General features: G+C 37.3%; 1 protein-coding gene across 1 annotated transcript in view; it reads left to right on the top strand.

Annotated features, from left to right (window-relative positions):
- Positions 1-1,534, top strand: part of ABCD2 (ATP binding cassette subfamily D member 2) — a 37,882-nt gene extending 36,348 nt beyond the window's left edge. The window contains exon 10 of the mRNA XM_063307977.1: positions 507-1,534. Coding sequence (XP_063164047.1) covers positions 507-726 — 220 coding nt within the window. The 3' untranslated portion in view covers positions 727-1,534. The remainder of the gene's footprint in view (positions 1-506) is intronic.
- The last annotated feature ends 18,435 nt before the right edge of the window (positions 1,535-19,969 follow it).

The raw sequence follows: 19,969 nt of genomic DNA, 5'->3' as shown, positions 1-19,969 counted from the left end.
AGAATTTGTTTTGTGATAAATTAAGGCCATTATGTTGTGCTCTCCCCTTTGCACTGATAGAGAATAGGTCCTCTATATAGTATCTCTTCATGTACTTGAGGAATGCTATCATATCTCCTCTCAATTGTCTGTCTTCAAATATAAACACATCTGCTCCTCTCAATCTTTCCTTGTAAGATTTCATTTCAGTACTTCATTCATCCTCATTGCCCATTTGTTGTACCTGTTCCAGTTTCTTTGAATCTTTCCCAAAGTGTGTGGGGCAGAACTGGACCCTGCACCCAAGGTGAGATTGTATGACAATGAGATAAGATAAAGCTGGATGATGAACTTCTGAGTATTTCCCCCAGGACATTTGGAAGGGGGAGAGCAGAAAACTGGCTTTAAAGAACCTTGCTGTTTCCAATATCCTACTGTGACCCAGCTTGTAAACATATATTAATGCACTTATTCCAGATCCCATTGCTTGATGTTATAGTGTTTCTTTTTTCCTCATTATCCTGCAGGAAGTACCACACCCACTTGCTACAGTTTGATGGGGAAGGAGGTTGGCGTTTTGAAGAGTTGGACACTGCTATCCGCTTAACTCTGAGTGAGGAAAAACAGAGACTGGAAACTCAACTTGCGGGAATGCCAAAAATGCAGCAGAGACTAAATGAACTTTGCAAAATCTTAGGGGAAGATTCTGTGTTTAAAACAATGGATAAAGGAGAATTAATGCTTTAGAAGGTTTCTTCCCCACCCCATTTTTAAAAAACATATATATACATGCACTTTGGATTCTAAGATGCTATGATTTACATATATGATTAGCTTAGACTGCAAAGTTGTTTCCCCCAATTTAACAGCCTTCAGATGTGTTGAGCTTCACCTCTCATAATCCAGTGCTATTTGGGGGATTCTGGGAGTTGAAATCCAGCAGAATTGGTAAGAAACTATATGCTTTAGAAAATTGTTGTGTTGAGAAAGAAAGTACTGTTGTGCTGAATCTTAGTTAGATTTGTTTGTTTTTTTCCTCTCTCAGTATGAAAACTGGGATCTTGAAGGAGAGTGAAAAGTCCAGTACAAAACCTTATGCATCAGAGACCTTCCGCACTTGTTAATGCCTGTTTGCGTTCCCATATGCTGCTGCTTTGATGCAAGTATTAAGGCTTGCTTTATATGCTTTAAAATCACTTAGGGGTCACTTAGTGAACCTTGTGATGTCAGTGCCATGTTATTTTATCATGATGTCATAATATACCAAAGCATCATAATAGTAAGTCATTGATGGACATGGGATAATATGACAGAAGGCAAAACTTTCCACCTCCCTTGAAGTCCACTAGACTAATTGAACACTCTCCTTGACAAATTTTCAATCCACTCCACTGCTGATTGTGCATTATCCTTACAAATATTTATTGTAGATGTAGATATGCATCAGATACAAAATGAAATTCTGTACTGTTTTTCAGGCACAGTGGCATCCAAGATAACTTACAACAGTCAAATACCAAATTAAAGAATAAAATACAACTCTCTGACAATTTAAGCAGCAATTTCTCAAGAATTATATTTCAAGATAAAAGAAAACAAACAAAATCCAGAACATACCCTTCTTCCTCCTCAAAATAAAAGGAAAACAAATCCTCAGAAGTCAAGAAAAGAACAGAGTCCCATATGGTTGCTGCCCCTTCTGCTGCCCTCTGCAAAGGCAAGATATTGTTGGAATGGTTCCCCTTCAGCAGCTTTTCCCAACTCACTGCTCTGCTGTGTTGGGACCATAACTCCCATAATTCTCAGCTAGCATAAAGAAAGCTGCTATATAGCAATGTCCCGTCAGCACAGTCCTCTTAGATGTAGTTGATGACTAGGTGATGGTTCCAAATTGAGCTTCTACTCCATCATAGATAGATCTGTGTTTGGATGCACAGCCCATTCTGCCCATAATTGTGGTTCTTACCATCTATCTATGCTGCTTTACTTTCGACAGATGTATTGAAGTGATGAATTCAACTGAATTCAAACTTCTATGATTCTATGAAATGTTCAGCTGTAGTCTATCTCAGGGAAGCTGCTATGCATGGCATCAAGGATAGCTCTAGGAATGATGAAACCTAAGGTGAACTGTTTAAGTGTGTGTGTGTGTGTGTGTTTATTTGAAATTCAGGCGGTATTCTGTTCACAGTGCTATAGAACAATTCAATTTCTAGGCAATGTTGACAATAAAGAATGCAATCAGAACCTTTTTTTAAAAAATGTTCAGGTCAGCATTGGAATCTATCTAACATTGATTCTCCCAGTGTTAGGTTTTCAAGACTTGATCAGTATAATAATTCTCCCCTTCCCTCCACATCTTGAGAACTCTATACCTTTTTGCAAAGCAATACACAGACACAAAAACCCTCCCATAAAATATATGTGGGGCAGATAGTAATTGTGGTTAAAATGTTCACTAAATTATTTCCATTTCTATTTCATTCTAAATAAAACAATGAAAGGACGACATTAATGTATAAGATTAATTATTATACTTTACACTAGTTCCCATGGAGATGAACTAAGTTGTTTCCAGGAAACTACCTGCATCCTTAAATTATCGTGACAGATTCTTGCTTCAAAGCCAGTAGATAGAATGTATGTTGTCTCACCCAACTGCCCTAGCCATATGATATGTGTGATATGAACAGTGAATGATTTATTTCCAGGCATGCAGCAATGCAGAGGCAGGGCTGGTCATGCAGGCGCTTGAGCAAATAAATGTTCATGTGAATACATTTTTAAAATGTTTTATAAAAATGATACCCAGTTCTGCAACTGCTAATGCATGCATGTCAGTATCTATATTTATTTTTGGCAACCATGCTATAAAATAATCGTCACGGTAGATTAAGCCATTATTCTGTTCATGTAAGAAAGACCAGTAGGTGGCATAAATGGCAAATATACTACAAGGAGAATTTTTGAGAATGGCGGTTCTGTGTTTTTTGTTAAGAGAGATACATCTGCAGTTCTGAGTTGTAATGTAAATCCAGGGGGCATAATTTAACTCCCAACTTTCTTTTACACATCTATGAACTTTAGAAAGTCCCTGCCAGGTTCTGCCTAGTGACATTACAAAAAGCTTTTTTAAAAAAAAAAAATCTGCAACATTCTAGAAATTATTTCAACTCACACACTGTGATGGATCTAGTCAAAGATAATTGATGAACACTATCTTTCCAGAGAGCTGTCCTCAGAATAGAGATATCTCCAGTTACAAGTACTGTTCTTTAGAGTGATTAAAGTAGCCAGGCAGATTCTGAGAAGATGTTTCCTGGAGCATTCCAATCTTCCCAAACAAAAGAAATGATGTAATTCTTATTAAGAGCCTTATTCTAAATTCATCCGTTTGTAATAAGGCCTGTTGATTTTGATTACATTTACTGTCATTGCATACTGCGGAAATACAGGGTGAATTTTCCTCATTAATATATCGCATATCCATTCTGGAAAAAGCCACACCCAAATGTGTATTCATCATAGAGTGAATACACAGACGCTTTCTTAACAAGAAGATAGTTGGGTATGTTAGATATGTTGGATAGTTGGATGCTGCTGCATGAATAATAAATAGACCTACAATATCTGTTCACCCAATATGCATGATGTCATGTGGAAAAATTAAGGACTATTAACTTGTACAAGAAATTGAGACTCCATCATCTTCTCATGGAACTGACTAAAACTGACCAAATGGAACTTATTTAAGAAAATACATATATGTGTAAGATTACATATTACACTCAAATGATATTCATGGACTAATGGAGAAAAATGATTACCATTCATATACTATAAGAATGATCCCAATGTAACAGCAACAATGTGCTCATCTCATTCCAGGTGCATATATAATTGGGCAGCTAATTCTAATTTTGGGTATTTTGTCATTAATAGAAACTACTTAACTACTAGATCAAAACATGTGTAATCTCAATCCATATTTATAACAAACCTTCTGTTATGGTTATATTAATAATCTTTTTATATAGTGCTTTAGAATATTGGATACAATGTAAGAAGAAATTGTAGTATTTTGGTGGTAACTGGGATTCTAAAACACTATTAAAATGTTTCTCAAGAATTGGGATAGTAATGTACCTCTGGTATGTGCTGTGTAATCTGAGGTTAGCAGGAAAGTTAAAAATCTGAGCTATGCTTAGGTAACTTTTACCTCTGATGTAATTTTTCCAGGTGGTCTGTTCGTTGGTTTGTTTATAAAATTTCTCTGCCACCCATCTCGTGTACGATGACTCTGGGCGGCTTACAATAGTAAAAATGACAAATCACTCACAATTCAATATAAATACATAAAAATACAAATATAAATACAAAGTATAAAATATAATATTCAAGATGGGAAGATATTAACCTTGGCACCCTCATGGGGCCAACCACCCCCATGAGTAGCTGTCCCCCATCCTATTCCAGGCCAGGTGGCATAGCCATGTTTTTACTTCCTTCCAAAAGGCCAGGAGAGTGGGGGCCTGTCTTACCCCTGGTGGTAGCTTGTTCCAAAGGGTGGGTGCTACAGCAGAGAAGCCCCCTTCCTGGATGCTGCCAGTCGCCAATCCCTCAGGGACAGGGTCCGCAACATGCCTTCTCTGCCTGGCTGGGTGGGATGGGTTGATGTAACGGGTGAGGCGGTCCCTCAGGTAACCTGGCCCCATGCCATGTAGGGCTTTAAAGGTGATAACCAACACCTTGAATTGGACCCGGAAGCAAACTGGCACCCAGTGCAGCTCGCATAGCAGAGGTGTTCTATGGGCTGATTTTGGGGCTCCTAAAACTGCTTGTGTGGCCGCATTTTGCACCAGCTGTAGCTTCTGGATACTCTTCAAGGGTAGCCCCATGTAGAGTGCCCTTAGTTTATCTCTTAGTTTTATCCCCTTCTATAATGTAAGAGTAAAATTGGCCTATCTTCCTGGGATATTGCAAGGCAATGCTATGCCCAACATTAAGTTCACCTAAACCTGAGTATGGGTAGTGCAAGATGAGTGATGTCTCACTCATCTCGGTATCTGATTACATGGCTTAGGGAATGATGAACAGTAAGAGACAGAGCTGTCTAAATCAGAAAGTGAGATCTGACAAATATTAATTACACTTCATGTTTTTATAAATATGTTCCTAATTGTTCAGATCATAATGTTTCTCAGACTAGACTAGACAAAATTAGGCCTCATCCTCCTTCCTCTTTTGCTTGCTTCATTTTGTGCTCCAGACTCCAACACAGGATAGCAGATAAATTAGGAAGTATTAGAGTAACTCATAATTAGTAAACTCTCCAGGCTGAGGATGACCTGAACTTCCCATGATTATGAAAAAGCTGATTGCTTCTTATGAGAGTCAAAAGGAAGGTAATGTGTTATTTGCAGTTAACTGAAACCAAGCTACAAATACCAATTATGTCCAGGAGCAAAAGTTAATAACCAGTAGAAACAATAAATAATTTTTTATTAACAAGGTCTTGAGCAAAAGTTGTTTATATTATTTTTGTTTTGGCTTTTAATTAGAGAAACCAGGAACCGAATCTAGACCTGTCTGCATTTTTGTGTGCCCTCAAACTGAGCTAATGCCTTTTGCCTGACAATGTTACCCCGATCTACGTAATGCAGACATGGATAATCTGATTCCAGTCCTGTTCTGTTGGTCTGCATCAGCTGCTTAATAGTTTCCAATTCTAAAGTTGGAAAAAAGTATTTAATTTTGAAGTTTAATGACCAAAGTACACCCTAGTTTCAGTTCCAATGTCACACCAGTCAGTTTCCATACCACATTCTCTGCAACTAAGTTTTCTGTAACTAACCATTTTCTCTATATCTGCCAACTAAAATTCTCTAAATAGTACAATTATTACAATTCAGTGTTATATTTGGACTGATCGAACTGTAGGAATTTGAGATTTTTCCTCAAATAATTACCTGTGAACTGAAGGGGTAATTATCCTGAAAAAGAAAAAAAAAAGCTGGGCTATGTGATGAGAATGTATAACAGAGACATAGGAATCCATGGGGAGAGAGGGAACAAGTGACATCGTAACATTCAAATGACATAAATTATGCGTGTAATGACAACCTGATACAAATGACATAGACAGCATCACTGGTATGATGTCAGTGTGCACCTCTCATTGTGGCTTCTGCTCGATATCTCTGAACTGAGATAGACTTTTCAAGCAGCACAGGAATCCATTGCCCAGAGAGATTCCCTTGCTCTCTTGAAGGTCACAAAATATGTCAGGAGCTTTGTCTTAGGGAAAATATTCCACTGTTAGTGATATCAGTGACCATTTGCTATTAACAAAGTAGGAAAATCCACAATAAAGTAAATTATCTCCTGTGAACCAAAGGAAGGATTTTGTAAAACCTCTCTGATCACTTCACTTTTTTTTTTTAACTGCTATTGTGAAACTCTCTTGATTTTCATTCAGGGACAGGCATAAGACTGAACTCTTTGGAAAAGGAATAGCCATTTTATTGTGTAGTTTGAAGACACAGGGGTCTTGGGAGAGGGAAAGGAGGCAAATGATATATGAGTCATGACATTGGGACATTATGACCTTATGCTGGCTTCTACCAGTTGCCTAAAGATTTATTTCTTTACTCATATTTAGTTCTCCCAAGCAACTGAACAGTGTCATCTGCGAAGGATGACTTCACTCCTTTGCACTGCCATGTGAGATATTCATTGACAAATTTTGTATTACACATGCACTCTGATTTGTTTTTAGCAATATCTGCATCCTTATATGACAACCTGAAACCTATGCCATGTATTCCATATGTTACTTTATTGACCTCACTAGTATATTTGGGGAAGGAACCTAAGAATAGTGAATAGAGTTTCTCTCATGGAATAGAAGCAGGAGTGAGTCTGGAGGTGACACTTTTTTTTTATGAGACTTTGGAGGGAATGTGTCATTAGGAGAATGGGGCAAGAACACACCTGGGAGTTTTCTTTGCATTTTTAAGGGAAATTGGGGAGGTTTAAGAATGAAAATCTTCCTCCGCATAGCTTAAAGCATTTGTTGTTGTTATTGCGTGATATTATTGTATCAAATGTTTTATTCCATGTCTGTAGGGGTTGCTCTATGGTCCTACTCCTTGCATTAGAGCTTTGAGGCATTCAAACCATTGTTGCCCGAAGCAAAAATACTCTGGCACAATCAATCCTGGATTTAGAAAAAAATAAAGCCAACTTGCAAAATTCATCTAAATAATCACAGATCATGTTGTAAATCAGGATTAAAGATAACCCCCGTTTTGCCAATATTGACAAGCTGAAAGATTGAGGAGAACATTCATTATTTCTGAAGTGAGACTACTTTTTCCAATTAAAAATATTTCCCTAATGATCATTTGATGTTCAGGTTATTCAATTTGTATGTTCTCAGATTTTTGAAAGTTCTTTTAAAGTATTATTTTATGTTAGTGTTTAACATTCTCATTAAAATCAGTAGGAAATATATCTAATCCTAATCAAGGTATAAAATTTATTCAACTGGAGAAGTGACAATTATTTGGTTTCATTCCTAACTTGATGAAATGTGCTGGAGATCGTTAGAAATTGAAGAATTAGAGTGCATGTGTTGATTAGAATTACAAAATTAGATGAGATGTGGCTTCACAATTAATAATTATACCTGTCTATAAATTGCCTTTTTGTTAATGCTGTTGAAAAAGTGGCATGTTTGGAAGCAATAATTTTGCTTGCTTTATTAAAGTTATAATTCTGCATTAAATAAATTAAATTGTATTTTATTTTGACCATGTTTCTTAATCATTTGAAAAACACAATAACTTACAAATTTGATTATGCATGCTGGCATGACAATTGAAAGTTGCTGGCATATAACCTTGAAGGAAAGTGAAGACTTTACTGGATGCTTTCAATATTTGTTAAAATGTAAGTAAGTGTAGCAGTAATATAAGCTATGGTCAGACAAACTCGAGTCAGGGATGGTAAAAAAAAAATCAACAGATAACCAGGGACGTGCAAATCCACCCATTTTAGCCTGTTTGTTCCCACTATAAATTGTATTTTCATGTACACTTCTTGTCATGTATGCATCTTGATACATTTCCTAATATAGGTGTTTTTCCAAGCATTTTTCCCATTCAACTTTCTTGTGCCTCCCCCCGGCCCCCCAGAGGTAACTGATTTCGCATCTATTTCCCACTAACATGCATTTTGTCCAGAGGTTTTTTTTCTAATTGAGATCCACATAGAAAATTCTGAAAAGTGCAGATTTCCATAGTTTTCCAGGTTTAGCAAATCAGAAATAAGTATATTTAGCTAATGTTCTAATTGGGTTATCTCACAAATCTCTACATATCCCTTTAGTTGGAAGGGGACATTTAAGTTACTGAGTCCAGTTCCCCGATAAGTGCAGGCATCTTGCAGCCTGAGTAGTCTTTCTCTGCTCTCTAGGTGTAATGGTATGTGGGAATGACCTTGGGAGACAGGAGGAAGAGCAGCAGACTAGACAACAGCAGCTGAGTCCGCAGAAGCAATGGGGGTGTGACAAATGTCTCAGAAGGGAACCTCCCGAGTTTCTTGGACTGTAAAAGCAAGGGGACAGAGATGTACTTTCAGACTTGCAAGATTCTGTTAATGTAAACTTACAATAAAGTTAGAGCTGGTACTTCTGGGTGTGCTTCTCACCTGGACTACCTCTCAACACTGACACTAGGATGAGGGGTGGGGTGGAATGGGCAGCTCTTCCCTGACAGAAGACTAGGATTCCCTTGTCTCCTGTGAATCCCAGTCCTGAAGAGGAAGCAATTCTTCAGAGACAATCTTGACAGTTACAGAGTGTTGGATCTCTCCTTATTAATCATGACCACTTTGTTAGGGTATGGATAACTGCCTCCGGTTTTTTTATGCCTCATGACAGACATAACCCAAACCCTGAAAGATCTCGCAACACTTAATTATCAATATTGCTTTCATACAGCACATTACGCATATGGCATAACTCCTCTGATGGGAGGAGATGGGCAGTGACAAATCTGATTGATAAATAAATAAATAAATAAATTTAGATTAAATGAAGATGCAGTAGTTTCCCTGAAGCAGTGTGATAATTGTACTGCAGTTTGTCATTTTGGTATCATCATGGTTAAGAATGGATGCCTATGACCAGGAGTGATTCTGAAATCTCCAGTCAAGTTAATTCAACTACTGTGTCAGAGACAGCTTTTTCTTTTTAAAAAAATCTATTAATAGGAATGAAATCAGTGTTTGCAAAAGACCCACCCATCAAATAGATTCTACATAAAGTTCTCCAAAGCTGCAGACTTTCAGAAGAGTACTCAGGACACCTTGTTACATGTATACAAATCTGCTTCCTTCTTGTATAGGCTTGTTGTAAAGCAGACATTCAAACCAATTCTGTTCTTTCTAAGGTATCTGCTGCTAAAACACACATTGCACAATTTGAATATTAACCAGGTGTGCCTCACTTTAAACAAACTCACAGTTAGTCTTGCACAAACAGGTGTGTAGCAGGCAACATATTAAAACTTATATTTTGTTTCGGGGAAAAATGGATGCAGCAAGACCCAATCTGACAGGGTGATTTTTTTATTATTATGAATTTTGTTAAGTTTAAAGAGAAAGATAAAAGCTACAAAAAAAACAAAAAACTCCTAAAAAAGAGAAGAACTAAAAAGGTGTGAAAACAAATTTTTTTTTTTACATTATAGAAAGATGTGACTTCTGACTTTTAACAGCAAGGATATACAAACATTTTTGGGTAGGGGGAAAAGTTGTTTAGGAGGTTTATACGATTAGGTTGAAAGGGAACCCACATTTATATCTAATTTCTCTTCAGTAATTCTTCCATCAGAGGTCTTTTTTTTTTATAATAAATTTTATTAAATTTCAAGAAAAGAATAAAAACTACAAAAAACCCCCACAAAAAACTACAAAGAAAAAAACTAAAGTGCAGAAACACAAGAGATTTTTTTTTTAATTTACAGAAAGGTGTGGCTTCTGACTTTTAACAGCAAGGATATATAAAATTTCTATAATCTCTTACTCTATATTAAACCAAAATCATATTATTTCCATACATCATTCCCCTAAACACAGTATAAAAATCACTAAGTGCAGTTACTCCCTCCCCTTATATTATAATAAAGAAAAAAAAATCATACAAACCTCCTAAACAACCTTTCCCCCCCGCAAAAAATATCACTTATTTAATTATTCCCTTCCTACTACTATTCTATACATTTCTGTCTACTATAATACAAGTCAAACTAAAAAGGACATAAATTGTCTGCCATTATACTAAATAATACAACAGTTTTAATAATCTTAGTCTTAATAAACCCAAAAAAGAAAAGCAATTTGAAACGACCTTAAATCAAATTCTTAAAACCATCCAAATAAACATTTTATACCCTAATAATCCAAATCGTTAAAAGATAAATGAAATCAGCCAAACCCTAAAAGCAATCCAGATAAATATTCTTGAACCCTTATCCCACTTCAAAATAAACCAGAGCATTTACATATCCCCACAATCTGCACAACTTTTCTCTTGAAAAAATCAAACAGCCCAACTGCCCCCCTCAAAGATTCTAACTTCTCTTCAGAAAACCTCCCATACATAATGACCCCTTCTTTTTCATGACATTTCACTAAAAAGTCAGTTTTACTTATTGCTTGCAGATCCCTCTCTCTGTTTAATTTCTCCAACTCCACTATCCAGTCTTCATCCAGCATCTTAACAGAAATCCCAATCTCATTCTTAGAAGAAACATTTCTATCACTGTTGAATTCCTCAGTTTCATCCACTACATCCTCAACCAGATGACACATTTTAGAGCTCATATTTTCCACAATGTCCTGAATATCTTGCATAAAAACTTGATAGGAGTCAGAAAAGATCTGTTTAAAATCTTGATGAAAGTCAGTAAAAAAATCTATTTAAAATCCTCCATGTCTCATGCAGTAGATTATGGCGCCCCCTAAGACCTTAACCAGCAAAAGTCTAAGATATAGAAAAGTTCTGGAGTGTGTTTACACAAAGCAAAAGTGAGATAAACAGACAGTTCCCAAGGGAAAGTAGAAACAGAAAGCTGAAGGTTTAAATCAGCCAATTCAACGTGCAGGAAAATGCTAATATTTTCAAATTTAATACCAAAATAATAACAGGAAGTCAATTGTTTACTCTCAATCCTCCTTTATATTTGGAAGGAAAACAAATTACAAAACTTAAAAAAGATTTTTTTAAAAAGTAATCCCCAAAATAACGATAAGCACCAAGAGAGCCAGCTTCTTGCTGTAGAAAGCCTCTTTTAGGGTACGCATACTTAAATATATATATATATATATATATATATATATATATTTGGTGATTTAGAAATGGGATGGCTGGTCCTAGTGTCCTTTTAAGGCTACAGGGTGGCGTGGAAAATGGTGGCGTCCCAGCCTCCCAGCTAGCTCTTAACAGTCAAATGCGAAATGCTGTTTCCAATCTTCTGGCGGCAGGCAGCTGTCCAGAGGGCAGATGGGGTGATTCCTGATGTTTTCCTTTAACCAGAGAACACTCCTGGGCTTCAGGAAAACCTGCCTGAGCCCCCCAAAATTGCTGCATTGTCAGTTCCACCCATGGAGCCCACGGGCACTGTTGCTCAGTCTGCCATATCCCCACTGGAAGTCCCAAACTGACAAGGTGATGCTGATGCTTTGTTAAAAAAAAAAAAAGTCAGTTGATGCTATGTAAAAAAAAAAAGTGAGTGAGAATATTAGTGCCCAGTAGAGTTATGGCACTAATATTTTCAATGGTGGGTTCTGCTGAGAATAACACAGTATGGAGAGAGTACATCTTCTAATTCAGAAAGAGATATCTAGGTAGAATGCAGAATCAGAATTCTGTCTAGATATCACTTGCTGAATTAGAAGATGTACTCTACCCACACGTTATTTTCAACGGGACATACCATGCTTATGGAGTGTGACAAACCACTAGGTTTTGTATGGTACAGAAGTGCTGTCTAAAGCATCTAGTAAATTCACCCCATGGTGAAAGGTTTGAAGTCTCTCCCATACAATCTTTTTTATGCAATGGCACAACTGATGAAAACTAAGCATTATCTTTATTGTCCAACAGTAGGATCATCAGAGATATAGATTGCCTGGCTATATGATTTTCAGAATTGCTGGCTGGTGGGAATACCACAGAAGAAGCATCTTGCTTGATTGGGCAAAGCAATAATCTCCCCAAAGAGAAAGCTAAGAGAGGTTGACTTTCAGTTTTCTTTCACCTCTAAAACTGAGAATCGACTCAAGGAGAAGTCATGGAGAGCATGAGTGAATAGGCGAGCCTGCCTAACAACATCCAAGAGGCCCAGGCAACATTTTCCAGCCATTCTTTTTGCAAGAACTCCTGACATAGTGAAATCCAAGATCTTATGCAAGCAGGTAATATATAAATATAGTTAAGCTGACTGTATTGTTTTTATTTGGAACTATGTATATGTGTGTGATTATTGCCTTCCCTTGATTCTCCTGTATTTACATTTCTCAATAAGTTCCTTTTTATATTTAGGGATTTAGATTCAGTGGTTCAGTAATTTCTTATGAAAACCTTTGCAGTGTTGAAGGCTGCATGCCAACACACTTTTCATTTTCATTTTCTTTTCCTTCTTTTTCTTTTATTATTATTACTATTATTTTCTTTTCCTTTTATTCTTTTATTCTTTTATTAATTTTAATTTTTTAATTTTTAATTTTATTATTTTATTTTATCTAGGGCTAGTTTGAAAAGCTCCTGCCAACCTAGCAGTTCGAAAACATGCCAATGTGAGTAGATTAATAGGTACCGCTTCGGCAGGCAGGTAACAGCGTTCCGTTTAGTCATGCCGGCCACATGACCACGGAAGTGTCTATGGACAAACGGCAGCTCTTCGGCTTTGAAACGGAGATGAGCACCGCCCCCTAGAGTCGGACACGACTGGACTTAATGTCAAGGGAAATCTTTACCTTTACCCTAGTTTGAAAAGAGAAGTCCCATAAAAAAGTACCATGGGCCAGAAGGCTTTGACCTTGTGATTCTGGAGAGGTGGAAACAACAGAACATGTTCTTCTTCATTGCCCCTTCTATGGAGACATTCGAACCAGATTCATCCATACCGCTGCTGGTTGCTCAGGCTTAGCCTATGCCCAGATGCTGCTCATAGACAAACTGCCTTTTGTTACAGCCCATGAGGCTAGGTCTTGTGCAGCAGCACAGAAGATCCACCGGACCCTGATGGGCCAATTTTCCACTAGCCAAACACATTTTATGTAATTATAATTCATTCAAGTTTTAGATATTATCACTTCTTTGTAATTTTAGATGTTATTATACTTATATCATTTTAGTGTTTATTTTATAATTTAAATATAGACTGCACCCTGGACCTCACTCACATACGTCAGGCTATTTATAAATGTATTTTAACTTTGCCTTAAATTTTATTTCATTTATTATCTATTAAGATAGATTTATATATACATATTCACAGAGCACTCTGCTTGTACTGGTCTACAACTGTAATAAATAAATTGAATTGAAAAAAAAAAAAGAATGGTGAAAGGGCTAAGAATTTCCCAAATGGACAGACTAGGGAATGTATAAAAGTTCAATCAATCACTAGTTATACTGTCATAATTATCTTTTGCTAGAATACCTTGGAAAGGGAAGGCAACTGGGAGGTTTTAAATTACATTTTAGTTTAAATTTAAATTATCCCCCTCCCACCTTGTCACAGTAGGCAGCATGACTTATTTTGAAAAAAATCATGAGAAACTTTTTCTCAATTATGAGAAAAAAAATATGAGAAAATTGAATTCTCAAAAGTAACTTTGAAATTGGAAATTTATACTCACAAGGGAAGGGTGCATGGTTTTTAGCTAGGCCTACAAAATAGCAATGATGGAAGTAGAAAATGGACATGCTGTGATCAAATTTCCAACAGAATCAATCAATCAATCAATCAATTGTTTATTGCAGTCTTAGACCAATACAAGGATGATGCCCTGTGAGTATACATAATCCAACTTAAAATGATAGCAATCTAGAATAAAATAAAATTAAAGGTTAAAATAAGTTAAAATACATTTCTAAAACTACCTAGCTAAACTCTATAGGTGCAATCTAAGGTGCAGCCTATACTAGATGATAATATAGTCACTAAAATTATGTTAAATATAAAATAAAAAATGTAAGTATCTAAAATTATAACTATGTTAATATATAAAAATTTAAATGAATTACTGTTACAGAAGGTACATTACAAAAATTAGCCCATCAGGGTCTGACGAATCTTCATTGCTGATGCACAAAACCTGGCTACCTGCTCTGTGACAATAGGCTTTTCATCTATAAGCAGCAGTTGAGTATAGTCTGAATCTGGGCTGTTTTCTAATCGAAGGTGAGATGTGTTTGGTTCAGAGACCTCTGTAAAAGTCGCAGCAAAGAAGGACATGGTCTGTGGTTTCCACCTCTCCAGAGTCACAAAGACAGAGCCTTACGGCCAACTGTACTTTTCCAACAGAATCAGAATCCCACATCGCCTACATTCCACACACCTGATGAAGTGAGCTGAAGTTCACAAGAGCTTGTGCCTCCTAATAAAATGTGTCAGTTGGAAAAGGAGGTGCTAGGCTCCTTCTCACTTTTGCCACCACAGACCAAGACAGCTCTCCTCCTACACTGTCTACTGATCTAGAACAGTGAGAGTAGACCTCAGCTGATGACTGCCAGGGTTTTGACTTCAAGTGACAAGTTTCTTGGATTTAAAAGAAAACTAAAAGTTTGGAAAAATCATGTTGCCAAAGGAAATATTGAAATGTTTCCACTGCTGCTTGGGCTTCAGAGCAAGGAAGGATACCAGGAAGTATCAAATGGAATTGGAAACCACCTGGAAGTACTGCAGAATGAAATTGATCAGTACTTCCTTTCAACACAAATGCATGGCTGGGTAAGGGATCTTTTCTCTGCATCTTCTGCTCAGCCGGGGAACTTCACTTTGAAGGAAAAGGAAGAACTCTGTGAGCTGCAGGCTGATTGGACACTCCAGATGAGATTCACTGATCTGCCCATGGACAAGTTCTGGATTACTGTGAAAGAAGAGTCTCCTGCCATTCCTAGGAAGGCATTGACCATTTTGCTGCAGTTTTCAACTTCTTTTGTGTGTGAGCAAGCTTTTTCTTCTTTAACAAGCAGCAAAGACAGAAATCGTCTTATTTCAGCTGAAGATGAAATCTGTGTGTGCTTATCTCAGGTTCGGCCCAGAATTGAGTATCTGTGCAGCAAAAAACAGCCACATGTTTCACAGTAAAGAGATAAGTTTCATCCTTTATTTTTGGTTTAAGAACATTGTTAATGCATATATACAGGCCTGCATGTGAAACGAATATAATAATTTTGTAACTTCTGGCCTACATTTGAGCCTAAATCTGCAGGGGTTCCCTGAGGCCTGAAAAATATTTCAAGGGTCCCTCCAGGGTCAAAAGGTTGTGAAAGGCTGCTCTGGACCACCATCCCTCCAGAGATCACATTCGCCCTGACCCTGGTGCCCTCAAGGCCTTACATATCTGGTTTTGCCCTCGAGCCACGCCCTTATGGTGTGGGTGAGCCCATTTCTTGGTTATATTAACTGTAATGGTTAGTAGTGTCAGTGGGGGTTGGTTTCTCGGCTGCTATTTATGTTATTTATAAGTTTGTTTATTGTTTTTATTCTATTTTTAATTGTTAGCCATCCATGTACTTGAAATTGAGAGCCTAGTGATTATATATCATTTATTCAGGGGACCTGGCTTAGCTATTGCCAAAGTTCAGGCCTGTCTGAGGATCACTTTCCCTGATTAAGGCCTATAGGGAACCTGGTTGCTGCAGATAATGCTAACCCAAAGCAAAGAATCAAAGCAAAGTTTGTTTCCTAAACAGTAAATCATTAATAACAGTTAATCATTAATAGTTCACCTTGTTTGTATGCTAAAGCAGGGTTTAGCAAAAGGGATATCAGTAGCAAGTCATGACAAAAATGATAAAATGTGCCCTGTGATATCACAATGTAAACTCAGCCTCTTATGTACTCCTATGCAAAATTGTGATGGAAGTTTGAATGTGCAGTTTGTGTTGTGACATCAGGATGCACTTTTTATCATTTGCCCCTCTTACCCGTGTTCATTTGCATAGCATAATTAGAATATTTAAGATATCAGGAAACAGAACTTACAAGTGACTCATGCTTATTCAGATGTTCAAAAGAAAGTAGAAACCAGGAGGTTGTGAGTTCTAGTCCTCCCTTAGGCATGAAAGCCGGCTGGGGGACTTTGTGCCAGTCACTCTCTGGCAGCCCAACCCACTTCACTGGATTGTTGTTGTGGGGAAAATAGGAGCCAAAAGTATTAGGTATGTTCGCTGCCTTGTTGTTGTTTATTCATTCAGTCGCTTCCGACTCTTCGTGACTTCATGGACCAGCCCACGCCAGAGCTTCCTGTCGGTCGTCAACACCCCCAGCTCCCCCAGGGACGAGTCCGTCACCTCTAGAATATCATCCATCCACCTTGCCCTTGGTCGGCCCCTCTTCCTTTTGCCCTCCACTCTTCCTAGCATCAGCATCTTCTCCAGGGTGTCCTGTCTTCTCATTGTGTGGCCAAAGTATTTCAGTTTTGCCTTGAATATCATTCCCTCAAGTGAGTAGTCTGGCTTTATTTCCTGGAGGATGGACTGGTTTGATCTTCTTGCAGTCCAAGGCACTCTCAGAATTTTCCTCCAACACCACAGTTCAAAAGCATCGATCTTCCTTCGCTCAGCCTTCCTTAGGGTCCAGCTCTCGCAGCCATATGTTACTACGGGGAACACCATTGCTTTAACTATGCGGACCTTTGTTGTCAGTGTGATGTCTCTGCTCTTAACTATTTTATCGAGATTTGTCATTGCTCTTCTCCCAAGGATTAAGCGTCTTCTGATTTCCTGACTGCAGTCAGCATCTGCAGTAATCTTCGCACCTAGAAATACAAAGTCTTTCACTGCTTCTACAGTTTCTCCCTCTATTTGCCAGTTATCAATCAAGCTGGTTGCCATAATCTTGGTTTTTTTGAGGTTTAGCTGCAAGCCAGCTTTTGCACTTTCTTCTTTCACTGCCTTGAGTTATATATAAAAAAGGCGGGATAAGATGATGATGATGATGAAGTCTGAAGAAAGATCTAACCATGTTCAGAACCATATGTAGAGTTCTGAATTGCTGGCCAAGTTCCAAGCATGTTTAGCTGAATTAATGTAGAATTCTTTTTCTGATCAAAAGGCCAGAAGTGGAGTAGGCTGGAACAGTGTGTGCGAGACCATTGAGGGCAACGTTTATTAATGCATATTTTAGTCACTTTTCATCTTTTTCCAATGCAACTTGCAATTCATGCGCTTTTGAATACATGAATAGGGCTATAGGGCACAATTTAATGGTGGAAAATGCAGAGTGCATGTTCCCCAATGGTAGCTAAAAATGCTTTGTATGTCAAGAATTATAAACTGGTCAAGAATAACATTTTGCTGAGTATTGAGAAGAATTTTATCATGCAGACCTACTGTATTAGAATGTGGAAATATAAGCAATTATAATGAAGATTAATTTAAACAGCCAAGTTATGCAACGGATTGTGGAATTTGTGGCTGGATCATACTCTAGGTCTTAATAGTGTTCTTAGTACGTGCTGATTTTGAAATGGTATGCTTTCTAAGGTGTTTTAAACTACAGACAAATTGGGATAAACGGTGTAAGAAATAATGCGATATGTTGAGTCGGTATGAGCTTTCTTTAATCCAAAGTTTAGAGAAGATGAAGTTTTTATAAGAAGAATCTCCTGTTAATATAACAAGATATGGACACGCTTAGGTACAACTTTGTTTAACGAAATAAATATGTTAAATAAATACACATTTATGTTTTCTGACCAAAGCTATTAATGTTTTCCATAATGCTCAAAATGAATGGTTAGGATAACACATAGGATACCAGATACCAGAGCCAGTTTAGTCTAGTGGTTAAGGCAATGGGCTAGAATCCAGGAGACTGTGAGTTCTAGTCCCGCCTTAGGCATGAAAGCCGGCTAGGTGACCTTGGGCCAGTCCCTCTCTCTCAGCCCAACTCACGTCACAGGGTTGTTGTTGTGGGGAAAATAGGAGGAGGAAGGGGTATTAGGTATGTTCGCCACCTTGAGTTATTTATGAAAATAATAAAGGTGGGATAGAAAATAAAATAAATAAATATTTCTGGTTAACCTATTTATATACCATAACTGTACAGTATGTGGAATTCTACTCCTCGTTCAATCTTCATTTACACAACACTATATAATGGCAGGATTTCATTTTTATATAAGAGATAAGCATTCTGGCAACCGTATGTATCAAAAATTATGGGCAAGTTAAAATGTACCAGTAGTATGTACAATTTCTGAAATGCAAATAAAAAATTACATGGCATCACATGCTATGTTGAAGTGTTGTGAACAGGAAGGTCCCTGAATTTAATAGAAGTGTTTTCATTTGATTATATTTCAATATAATCAATCCCCAAAGGGAGGAGATGGGCGGGGACAAACTGGATAAATAAATAAATGAATAAGTTAAAATAATTATAACAACTTTACACAAGAGAAAATAAAGGCAACTTTGCAGAGATATCTGAGGGTGAGGGGGTCAAAAATCAAAAGGGCAGCTACAACAGCTTGATAAAAGCCCCAGCCCCCTTTTTTACACACACTGGAGTAAAGGAATTGGAGTAAAAAAAATTATTTGCATCTTTTCCCAACTTACAGTATATACACAATGTGCAGATATTGTACACATGCAGAAACATCTCTGTCATCCGTAACAACCTGGGAAGTACATCTCAGTCAAACCGAGAAAGAAAATAAGTGCAAACAATGGAAATTGAGATTCTCTGGGCCAAGATTTGCAAATAATTTTTCTCATTTTTCCATATCATAGCTATGTGGTCTCCTAAACCATTTGGAGCATTTTGACATTTATCAGAGCTAAACAGAGAATATTAAATACATCAAATACATTTAATATATTTAATATAATACAATATATACAGTATATGTATTTTGTGTTTGACCTTTTTCCTACAACCATAATTACATCAAGTTATTAATTCCCATATTGCAGATTGGAAGGCTAAGAGTTAATTACTGATCTTACTGTGTCATGCCCAAGGCATTAAACAGAAGACTTCATACAGTAAATGTAACTGTTGGCTACCACATCCCATCCCTTATACAATAGCTCTTTGAGCAAAATAAGATTTGAAATGTATTCATTTATTTCGCAATTGGTATATTTTACACTGCCAGGGAAAATATTATCCCACAAATACTGATTGCACTTGGAATCCTTATCTGACCTCTCAAATGACTTGCTTGTATCTCTGAGTATCTCTGGTGGAGCTATTTGTAATCTTTTATCTGATTCCTTCTTACTTTCTCCACCCATCTTGTCAGATGTTGAAACCACAATGGAGATTTACTGGTTCTGAAGCGGCCCTGCTTTAAATAATTATTACAGAATATTTGTTTTCTTGGCAGTTTCCCAGGTTGAGAGTTTAAGAGAACCTATTTGGGCCAGGAATTATTTTGTGAAGGGTAGCCCTAAAAAATTAAGTGTTTCCTCCTTTCCATACCACTAATGACCAGCCCCCACCCTTCTACCTGGCCCATCCATGTGGATGTGTCACTACTGGGAGATGCAGCTGAAGTATCAGAAGCTGCTGGATTGACATTCATTATAGTTGGTGTATGGTGTATACAGGGCATGTATCCCATTTTTCTAATGGGAGGACCAGAATACCAAGTGTACTTAAAGTTTTCAAAACATGGATTAAGAAAAACAAGATCTCTTTAAATATGTTGGCTGGTTTACAATGTCCACAAACACTAC

The sequence above is a fragment of the Candoia aspera genome, chromosome 7 (genome assembly GCF_035149785.1).
Source record: "Candoia aspera isolate rCanAsp1 chromosome 7, rCanAsp1.hap2, whole genome shotgun sequence".
Taxonomy (NCBI): Eukaryota; Metazoa; Chordata; class Lepidosauria; order Squamata; family Boidae; genus Candoia; species Candoia aspera.
This window is presented reverse-complemented; position numbering and strand designations above follow the sequence as displayed.